The sequence below is a fragment of the Pelecanus crispus genome, chromosome 5 (genome assembly GCF_030463565.1).
Source record: "Pelecanus crispus isolate bPelCri1 chromosome 5, bPelCri1.pri, whole genome shotgun sequence".
Lineage (NCBI taxonomy): Eukaryota > Metazoa > Chordata > Aves > Pelecaniformes > Pelecanidae > Pelecanus > Pelecanus crispus.
This window is the reverse complement of record NC_134647.1, coordinates 31858055-31869238: the sequence shown is the minus strand read 5'-3', so window position 1 is coordinate 31869238 and position 11184 is coordinate 31858055. Positions and strand designations below refer to the sequence as shown.

Genomic DNA, 11184 nt, shown 5'->3' with positions numbered 1-11184 from the left:
ATTGCTGCTAATAGCAAAACGGTGACTTACCCTCACCAGAAGTACCAGTAAGTGCATTCAACTTCTGGAATCTTCACAGTACTCAGGATATTGCACATTTGTGGCAAACTTCTATCTAATACAAGCTACTTATTGTTATCTGGTTTTCTCCACTTTAAAGATACAAATTAAGGAAATTAACTCTAGTTAATGTTAACTGTAGTTAAAGTTGATAAAGGCATCTTCTTTTATGCTGTGCAAGTACTCCCTTTAAAAAGGTCGCTTGTACTACTACAGCCTGACAAATGAGATAGTGTAACATTAGACTGCACATGCTCTGTGGTTGGGGGAGGAGGGGGGGTAATCTATTTTCTCCCTCCCTTCCCAACATCTAAAAAATATTTAGAAATAAAGCAGAAAACACGCTTCATTGCTAACTTAAAACAATTTCTCCCTATGCTTTTCATGAACTTTTTAATCATAATTTTCTACCAAATCTTAGAATAAATGACCACATGAGATGATGATCTCTTCTTTGATCAGATGATGCAAAGCTGTCCAGTCTATCAGTCTGAGTCAAACATTATCCACCCACTTTATCATTCTTAAACTTAATGCTCTCTGCTAATACGGCTGGTTCGTTCTTGTTTAGTACCATAGAAGTAGTAGGAATTTCAACAGCAGCACCATCCTGTTCACTTGTTTTACTGGACAGAGATGAAGATGGCTGAGATGGTGCCACAAGAAAAAGTGGAGTTCGCTTCAGCTTTACTACACGGTTGCTTACGGGCTTCCTAGGCACTGCGATCTTCAACGGCACTTGACACGGTGTCCCATTGTCAGCACTCTGCCTTCCACGGGGCACCTGGGAATGGCTGGGCATCGGCGTGCATGTTTCAGATACAGTTTCAGAAGCTACTTTGTGCAGTGTCAAACTTTCACTATTGGGTCGTTTAAGAGTCACTGCAGAACGTGAAGCATTGCAAGCAGCTACCTTTAATGATGCTGAATTCTTGACTTTGATACGGGTACTTGTTGAGGGACCTGAGAATCTAATTGGCTTGGGACCCGCTTTACATAGTAAATAATCTTCCTCTTCAGTAAAGTCAATTAATCGTCTGTAAAACAAAGAGCTTCAATTAAAGAAACAAACTATGTACATAAATTATTCTTCTTCTAACATTATCACAAAACAGACAATCTGCGACAGCTATCCACAAATCTGAAGTTCTTTCCATTTTTGCTTGTTACAATATTATTTATCATAGAATCACAGAATCATAGAATCGCTTAGGTTGGAAAAGACCTTTAAGATCATCCAGTCCAACCATTAACCTACACTACCAAGTCCACACTAAAACAATCAAGGGTAGACTAGACTAAACCATGTCCCCAAGTGCCACGTCTACCCATTTTTTGAACACTTGCAGGGATGGTGACTCCACCACCTCTCTGGGCAGCCTGTTCCAATGCCTGACCACCCTTTCCATGAAGAAATTTTTCCTAATATCCAGTCTAAACCTCCCCTGGCACAGCTTGAGCCCATTTCCTCTTGTCATATCGCTAACTGCTTGGGAGAAGAGACCAACACCCACCTCACTACAACCTCCTTTCAGGTAGTTGTAAAGAGCAATAAGGTCACCCTTCTTCTCCAGACTAAACAACCCCAGTTCCCTCAGCCACTCCTCATAAGGCCTGTGCTCCAGACCCTTCACCAGCTTCATTACGGTTCTCAACTGTTCATCACTGCAGTCAGGCTTGCCTTTATACAAACAGTACCATCAATCTCTTTTACCTGTGTAAGCAATATTACACATTAAAAATTGTAAGATAGGGTGCACAAACTGCTAAGTGAAAATCAATGAGAAAGAAGGCTGGAGAAGTTACACAAAGAAAATACCAAAATGCTACACCTTCTATTGGATACAAAATCCACTAAATACTAGTCTGATGTGTTTTAAGTTATCTACAAAAATGTAAGACCCAACTGCACATAAACACAAAACAGAGTTCCACGCTATGTAATTTGAATAAAGAAGAAGAAAGCTATTGCTTCTTTCTCCCTGCCCCATTTATTTTCAATACAAATGATTATGGGTAGTCTTTCAAGAGAAAATGTTTTTTTTTAAAAAAAAAAAACCTATGTAAGAAAGCCTGTGGAACCTCATGGCAACTCTAATTGGTACAAGTAGACAGCATTTTTAAAGTATTATAAAAATGCTGTTTCTTAGTGTTGGCAAAGAAAAATGGACAGACACCTAGATTTTAATTCCTGAAGAAAATAATAAATGATGCCATAGAAATCAAGGTCACGGTAAAAGAGCTGAATAGGATGTTAGAAAACCTGAAACCCAACAAAACAAAAGCTGGACTAGGCCAGGTGAGGGGGTTGATCAGTAAATATAAATCAAAATTATTTTTGGAGAGATGAGAAAGAGGGGGAAAGAACACAGAGACAAAATTAAACTCAGAGAATATTAACAATGCATTTAAAAATTTATCAAAACAAAAGCTGTGTCATGGTTTAACCCCAGTCAGCAACTAAGCACCACACAGCTGCTCGTTCACCCTCCCTGCCCCCAGTGGGATGGGGGAGAGAATCGGGAAAAAAAAAGTAAAACCCGTGGGTTGAGATAAAGGCAGTTTAGTAAGACAGCAGAGGAAGAGAAAATAATAATGATGATAAAAGAATACACAAAGCAAGTGATGCACAATGCAATTGCTCACCACCCACTGACCAATGCCCAGCCCGTTGCTGAGCAGCAACTGCTGCCCCTCAGCCAACTCCCCCCCAGTTTATATACTGAGCATGATGTCATATGGTATGGAACAGCCTTTTGGCCAGTTTGGGCCAGCTGTCCTGGCTGTGCCCCCTCCCAGTGTCTTGTGCACCTGGCAGAGCATGGGAAGCTGAAAAGTCCTCGACTAGTATGAACACTACTTAGCAACAACTAAAACATCAGTGTGTTATCAACCTTATTCTCATCCTAAATCCAAAACACAGCACTATGCCAGCTACTAGGAAGAAAACTCTACCCCAGCCAAAAGCAGGGCAAGCTGTCAAACTGTGGCTCTATTGCTGGCTCCTATGGTAAAGCTAGTAAAATCTGGTAGTAGGAGAAAGAACATGTATGAATCAGATTATAGCTAGATTTTCAGCTGACAAAGAAAAGCTGGAGCTTTAACTGATGTGATTGTCAGGAATGAAGAAACATTTAGCTGGTGGGTCAGTACTGTAAACAGGCTATGAACTGTGAGAGCCACTAAAGAACAGCTTAAAAGATACACTACAAAAGCATTGATACTCTTCAGGGTACTTGCATTTTGGATTTTAAAAGATCTGTGAAATGCCACAGGGATTCATACCAAAAGAAGAAACAATATCTGAGAGCAGTATTTCTTATTATAGCTCTTATAAAACTGGTATATGGTGACACTTCAAACAGAAAGTCTGCAAATAACCTAGTACTTCTAATGAGTCCAGGGAAGTTTTCCTCAGAGCCGTAAGGTGAGAACATATTCTCAACATCTGCACATCCTAGATCAAAAGAACCACCAGAACAAAAAGGAAAGCTTAAACTTTCGAAGATTTGGTGCTTTAATAGTAGCAATGAAGTATAGGTAAAATATAATCAGTAACTAGGTTCATTTACAGTATTTCAAGATAGTTTGTGTTCTCACCAGGATCACTGCGATACATCAGGAGTCCTAGCTGAAACCTGAACATAGCGTTTTTTGAGGGTGCAGAAGAATAGAGAAGACAAATTGAAGCAGAGATGGGAGGTAAAACAGGCAATGGTAGTAGAGGAGCATTCAGGAATGTATGTAGGCTGTTTGGCAATCCAGGGATCAAATGATCACACTCCTTCCTATCTGAGCTATGAAAAGCAAAGAATGCAGTATCCAAAAAATTAATGGGGAGGATGGGGAGATAGGAGTTTTCAGTTGGATCACTGTGGTGATGTGGCTCTGTGGCTCCTGCTGAAATGACAGCGTGGCCAGGGCCAAGGAAGGTCAGCAGGATCCTCTTCTATCTAGCAGCAAAGCGGCTGTAGGGTGGCTCCGATCAACTGTGTAGCTGCACCTGCAAAGGCTGCTTTTAGGTAATGTATTGAGAATGGAGGTGTAGTCAAAAGTATCACCGTAAAACCACACAGAAGAAATTCTAGAAATTCCTTCTAAAAAGGTGGCATCTCACATCTGAAAATCAGTTAACAGTTAAAGTTTTCAGTTAAATTTATTTTTTAGCAGTTAACTAGTACGGCTTTCTATTTTTTTTAATTACTCCTTCCCACTCTAAAATGTTTTAAAGGCTGAAGAAGAAGAGAGAAGTTTCAGCAGCCTAAAAAAGGTAATTTGTTTCTAGCAAGTTCAGTTCTGCAATGAAGCTCTCTGGTATTTTATAAAAATGTAAATAAACAGAGAAAGCTCAACATTCATAGCTATTCAAAGAACCTGAACTGATTAAGAAAATAAAAAAAATTGTGCTGTATTTCTGCTTTATTTTAAGCCACCCAGGCAAATCAGCATACCTTTTATGAACTGGAGGCATATGATGCAAACTGCCTTTCAAAGGGCGTTCTTCAAGAGTCCAACATTCAATCAGCTCTTGAGGCACTCTCCAGTAGCTGACACCTGCATTTCAAAGGGACATTGTATTGATGAGCTAAGAGAACATATCAATATTATGTGTATATACACCTGACTAAATGAATGCGTGTATTTTATTATGCAGAATTTCAGCTTTGAAACTATGCTGACATGAACGTTGCTTACAGCCAACGTGCTTCTAAGGCTTCCACCAGAGTGCCCAATGCTAGCAGGCTATCACCCCTTGCATGTGGTGGCTCTCACTACATCTATTCATTCACGTCAACTCATGTCACCTTGTTGGAACATCCCTTAAGACTTTTTTTTTCCCCCCCAAATAGCCACTACTGTGGGATATTTTACAACGTGTTACTTACTGAATGAGTGAAAATGTATGCAGAGTTTTTATTACAGATAATTGGCAAATATTTGTCTTATTTTTCTGTAAAAAAGTAGTACTACTGAAATAAAAGAAAAAAATTTAATACTCTACCTCTCCCTTCCCAGGCATCAAAAGCATCCATCATCTTTTTCAACTCAGTTACTGAGTAATAGCTCCAGATGTATTGGACGTTATTTCCAGCTTCTCTAGAAATATTGTTTTAAAGGTAACGGTTACATGGCACATCTAGCTAAGTCCTTCAAAATGTACCACTGATTAAACGTATTATTCTTTTTACCAAATCCTAACCATAAGGACTTAATAGTAAATATTTTGTAAAGTAGAAAGGAAAATGTTACTCAAATTTCATTTTCATCTGCATAAAAGGTTCTAAATAGCCATCCTCCTATGATCTATGATCTGCATGCCTGTGAACACCTATTGCTAAAAATGGGTATTCATGAAAGAACAGATGTTCATAAAAGAATAATTACACAATTAATGATGTAAAATCTATTCTTCTAAATCTCAATCATTTATTCAAAGGGAAAACACAGTAGGAGGACAGATACCCGATACTACGTGTCCAAATACTCTTGGAATAAATGTTAGTGTTCCCAGCCTAAATTTAGGAAAATAAGCATCTTAATTATAACAATGATGAAACATCAAAAGCTCTATCTTAATCCTGTTTCAAAAGGTACACAGTGAAGTACACTTCTGACACTGTACTGCGGGACCAAGAGAAAGACAAATTGCTTCCAGACACTCAGAAGTACAGGTCTACCAATATAATTACTGTCATAAAAATACATTAATAGTGTAGTAGACATGTACATGTCCTTTAAAGAATTAAAACCATTTCCTTTCATCTTCAGTTCCTTTCGGTGTTAAATATTTCTTTCAGCTGCCTTGGAAGACTGCAGAATATAACTGCACAAATCACAACCAACTTTGTGAATATTTCTGGAACTTTTTCTGGATGGGGATTCATTCACTGTATTTAGTGTAAATATTGTCCTAAATTAGAAAGTAATTTTAAATGGTTGAGACATTTTTAAAATAGCAAGTAAAACATAATGAGAACTTAGAGCAACTGCATGCTAGCCACCTTTTGTGCAGTCTCTCAAATTCTTGTACCCCATGCTTAGTTTTTAGCTTGTTTAATGTGACCATTGTATTAGCCAGCTGTTTTCAAAGCCAGAAAGAATCTGATTCCTTCCACAGATTTATAGTACAATAATGCTATATTATGCTACATATAATAATATTTAGGTATTATTATAATATGTGAGTGTTCATCCTCACTGCTTTCATGTGTTTGACAGTCATCTTACCTTTTGTAAATGCTTTTACTATGAATTTTTGTTCCTAGCTCCTTATTAATTGCATCAGTCCCATCAGCTCTTGTGGCATACACACCAATAATTTTACTTTCACAGCTTGCTCCAGAAGTGTTGAGATAGTGTAGGACCCAAACTGTAGGCTTGGTACAAACTAAATCATAAGAATCACAGAAATCTAACAAAGCCTGGAACAAACACAGAGCACAAAATACAGACTATTAATAAGAATACATTTTTTTAGTTGAATAAGCTTCATATTTAAGTTTTCTTAACTGTACTGGTGAGCTCTTTTAAGTTAATAAAGGATGTAGTTTATCTAGAATAATGTGTGCAGTATTTCTTATCTGATGTTAACAGACAATATTGTAAAACTAGGAGAAATTCACAGAAAGGCAACAGAAATACTTAAAAGGCATGGCAAATCCCTAATATGAAGAGGAACTGAAAGGCCTGGAAATGTTTTATGCTTTCCAAGAGGAAATGAATAAGGCAGAATGTGAAATATATGGAACAATAGCTTACTAAGAGAACATAGATGACTGTCAGGACTAACACAGCCATACCTGGTAATATGAGTTAATTTCCAATCATTTAATTGGAATTCGCTTTTAAGTTACAATACTCTAAAATAGACAAACCTTTGGATTTTAAATAATATATTCATTTTCTTTTCTCCTTTCTTGTTCTAAAAAAAATGGCAAAGTACATTTTATCTTTCAAGTTTTAGAATGAATTTGTAAAACTGAAAAAGAAAAACCACCAAACATCTTGAAGGGATCAAATCTAATCTCAAGTAAAATTTGAAGCCAAATAGGGAACTAAACAATGTCATTCCTGCTATGCAAGTTTTACAGCAGACTTGCATGTAAAATGGAGTCAAATTTAAACTGTTGCTGTATTGCAATGATGGGAAAAGCTGATGTCCTTAACTACTATGACTGCAGTATCAACTCTAGAATTTCTTAACCTAAAACTCTGAATTTACTGGTGATTTAACATGGTAATTAAAAAGTGCTAACTTGCATATACTGTAGTTTTAGTATTTGATGCTAATGAATGGTGTGGATTAGAGAGTACATCTTTAAAAATGTAAGAAATGTCAAGACCTTTTTAAGCTCTATATTTGACTTTAAAGAATATGTCTCCATTTCATTGGCCAAATGGTCAGACAAACTGTATGGATAAGGTATGCCAAAAAAATCTGCTTCCTCCTGCAGTGCAATTCGAATTTGTTCATCTTCAGGAATCCGAACTTCTCCATGAAGATAATCCAAAAGATACTTAAACAGGCTTCCATCTCGATCAATTAGACATGCTCCTGAAAACATAAAATAAAATGCTTTAAAATGCTGCTTCCAGCAAGCGAAGACAGACTTGTCACATTCTACCAAATCATCAAGTAAAGCCTTTATATAAAACTTCTGTACTAGTTTTACTTACTTAGGAGAAGTAAGTATACTGTCTCTATTCTTTTAAAAGTACTATTTTGTGTCCCTGGAATATGTGTTATTTGAAGATAAAATTCTTAGTGCAGTAAATTTGGAATTTCAGTGAAATCACTGATCTGCATAGGACCATGCCAACATACAACCTCAGCTGTACTGCACTCCATTTAAAAGGCAAAAATCTAATTCTAGACGCATTTCTAATTCCAACTGCAGATACATCTTTTCTCGCTATTTGCAGACATTTTTTCAATTCTGGATCTAGGCAATTTAAAAGAGTTAAAAGTAGCATCAGCTCCAGTACACATCTAGTCTAACCTTCCCTGATGATTGCTCAAGTTTTACAGTATTCTTTGTTTCTGTTTCTCTCCTTTGCCTGCTGGGCTCAAGGACCACTACAGAAACTGACCAAACTATACACAGCTGTATGCAACAGGCTGTTCACTGCAACTGAAAGATGGTAGCAAAGCCCTGCCCCTCAAAATGTTAAACATCCCAGGTATTTTAAACACTCAGAAGTGTACAACAAGGAATTACTATTCTCCATCCACTGTATCTTTAAACTGGACATACTTTGGCAGGATTTCCAAGTCACAAGCGTGAAATTTGTTTGACCCATGAATAGTTTGATTGAAGCTTTCATATCAAGCCATGGTGGTGAAAAATGCAATCTTTACTGGGTATTCAAGTATTCTGAAACAAAGATTAGACCCAAATCTCCTCCTATAATGATCAGAGAGAGTGAGATGCCTCTGGAGAATATAGGGGTCCATAAACAGGATCCAAGTTAAATGCCAAGTACTCTGCCAACTTCTATTTTATCTATTTTCATATTCGTAGTGAAGAAGTACATTCCACAGCCACAGTTTGGACTGGGACAAGGCAGGGCTAAACACTGTACAAACGTGTTTGCAAACACGAGTGATCTTGTGGAACTCACAATGAATTACTCATAAGTATAAAGTCATGCATGCATAATTGTTTTACGTCCTGGAATTAAAGCAGCCAACTGATGTTCAGCAGACTGGGAATAGATATATACTATAAAGTGCATAAATATATATAAAAGCATGTATTTGCCACAGAGTTCCCTGATGAGAACGTCATATTTACAGCTTGAACATAGTTACCTGATTCATCTACTTTTAGAGGAAAGCGTCCACTAAACATAGAAGCTAGCATTGAATCCTTAAAGCGGCATAAAGACTCGTGCCTTGCTGTGTATAAACATCCTCGCACATTAAGTCGTAGAATACCCTGGACGTCTTCAGTCTTGCCCTCTTCCATTGCATTTGCAAATGATTATGTTAATTACAAGCTATTCAAACCTGTAACAGATACAAACAAAAGTAAATCTAATGCCAGTTAAGACTGAACATACTATATACAAGACCTAAGCGTTAGCTCAGCTCTTACATGTTCATTACACAATACTGTAAATCAGCTGTGAAAACAGTTCTAGAAACATTGTTGGTGCAAATAGCCAAATATTCTCCACCATTACTATAAAAAACTATGGCATTTTACTTTGCTAGGAAACAGGTTACTCTTTCGAGACAAACGGGTAAGCGGAATTACGAGGTCAGTATGTGTGAGCAGAGCACTGGAAGGACATTCTGGGAAATCTTGCTTTGAGTATAGTTCAGTGCACTAAAACTGCGGTAGTTTTGTACTAACAGCAACTTGGCTTCTTTAAAATGTGATCTTTAATTAGGGCTGCTTTAACTAGTTGTTGAAGCTGTCACGTCATTAATGCCACATTGCCAATAAATACTCTTACTTGTGTCTGCCTTGAGCTCCCTGCAGGAGGGGGGCCTTGTCTGGGCAGGGAAAGATGAGCACAAGAAGCAGAGGAAAATCTTTTTTTGCTTTTTTTTTTTACCCTAGAGCACGCCCTTTGCGGAGAACTAACTCCCACTACGCGCCTTTTGCCTGGGTACCTGTTACGGTTTCACCGAAATTAACCGATGGACTCGCAGCCCGCTGGGGAGACAGCTGGGCGGCCGCCCCCACAGCAGGCCGGGCCGCTCCCTCCCTTCCGTGGGGCGCTGCTCCGCCAAAGAAGGGGAAGCCCCCCCCCGCCCCTCTGGGAGCCAGCCAGGGAAGGCGCCTCAGCTCCCCGCCCGCGGCCAGCAGGCCCCGCCGCGGGGTAGGGGCGGCCGCCATCCCGCGTTACCTGCGCCAGCGCCTCCCGCGGCAGGGCCGCCTCGCCGGGCCTGGAGCAGGCTGGGCCGCCGGACGGGCCGCCTCGGCTCCGCAAAATGGCGACCGGGCGGCAGGAAGGGCCGGGCCGGAGCCGAGCGGGGAGAGGAGAGGGGCAGCCCCCGTGCCCGTGCGGCGCCATCTCCCTCCCCGGGGGCACCCCTGGCCGGCCGCGCTTCCCTACCCAGGGGTGTGGCGGGTCAGCGGGGTGCAGGGACCCCCGCGGCTCTGCTGCCCCCGCCTTGCCCGGAGGGGGTCCCTCAGGCACGGCTTTGGTGTCTGAGTCCTCTGAAGTGAGGCTGACCCACGTAAACTTGGCTACTCTGTAAGGCAGAAACCTTTCCTGATAATCCTCTTTTTCTTTTTTTTTTTTCTTTGAATTACAAGTAAGTGTTTACTCAAAGTGGGTTTGATTCAATTGCTTTTTCTGTAGGCTCAAGCATATCGCAGCTTCTGACCTGCAGTGCTCCCGTTTGACTTCACGGTGGTCTCAGAGCCTTTCTGGTCTGCCTGGGCCGGGGCAGTGGCTTCGTCCCAAGGTGGAAGCCCGAGCAGTGGGCGCTGGTTTCTCCTCTGGCTACGCATCCCGACTTGCAGCACTGAGACAGGTGCTTTCACAGGGTGGATGTGATGCTGGTACGTGCTCTTGAGTCTGAAAATGGACAGGTCTGCTTTGCTTAAAATGGGGGGCAAAGGCAGAAAAACAGCCCCAGGTCGGCCAGTGTTTTCTGGCCTACTTTAACGTGACTGCTTGTTGCTTTGAGCAGAAAACTCACTAGCTTCTGTGTGCCAGCAGCAGTTTGTTTAGTTCTAGCTAATATATAGGAATGCAGGCATCATAGCTTTTAAGTTGCTTTCTTGTTGCTTGCCTGTGAAATATGGGGGTTTTTTCTGCCTTAGACTTCTATGCATTTTTTAGAGCAAAGTATTAATGCATTAAAGTAGCATGGATGAATGCAGGCAAGGTGCTTCACCCTCATACAGCCATTTCACAAAGACTTGTAAGAATCGGTGTCCTATTAAAAGGATTTGCTTATGTCTGACATAGTTGCTTGCTCACCAAAATGCATGCATAGACAATGGAAAGGTGCAAAAAAAAAAAAATTCTCATTATGCTTTTGTCTGGGTGTCATGAAAAATTTCTGTATACATGAAAAATGGTTCTAAGATGAAGCCATATTGAAAAAAAAAAAGTTGTTTCTATGTCTAGTTCCCACTTAACTTTGTAAGCAAATAAAGA

At 39.9% G+C, this 11184-nt stretch overlaps 1 protein-coding gene across 2 annotated transcripts; it reads right to left on the bottom strand.

The window, feature by feature from the left end:
• Positions 1–517: 517 nt before the first annotated feature.
• Positions 518–9029, bottom strand: KCTD18 (potassium channel tetramerization domain containing 18). 2 transcript variants are annotated; one of them, XM_009480102.2, is made up of 6 exons: positions 8873–9029; positions 7404–7615; positions 6289–6482; positions 5063–5157; positions 4512–4614; positions 518–1097 (listed from the first exon to the last, which is right to left on the bottom strand). In XM_009480102.2, exons 1-6 carry the CDS (start codon positions 9027–9029, stop codon positions 563–565), a joined length of 1296 nt encoding a protein of 431 aa, XP_009478377.1. In that variant the 3' UTR covers positions 518–562. The 2 variants fall into 2 exon arrangements, with proteins under 2 accessions (XP_009478377.1, XP_075567245.1); XM_075711130.1 differs by lacking the exon at positions 8873–9029 and adding an exon at positions 8316–8372.
• Between the last annotated feature and the right edge of the window lie 2155 nt (positions 9030–11184).

Coding starts and splice junctions, on each gene's coding strand:
- KCTD18 (XM_009480102.2), bottom strand. CDS start 9,029: ATGGAAGAGGGCAAGACTGAAGACGTCCAGGGTATTCTACGACTTAAT. Junction 6,483..7,403: donor CAAATATAGAGCTTAAAAAG/GTCTTGACATTT, acceptor TGTTTGTTCCAG/GCTTTGTTAGATTTCTGTGA. Junction 1,098..4,511: donor ATGCCTCCAGTTCATAAAAG/GTATGCTGATTT, acceptor TTTGTTTTACAG/ACGATTAATTGACTTTACTG.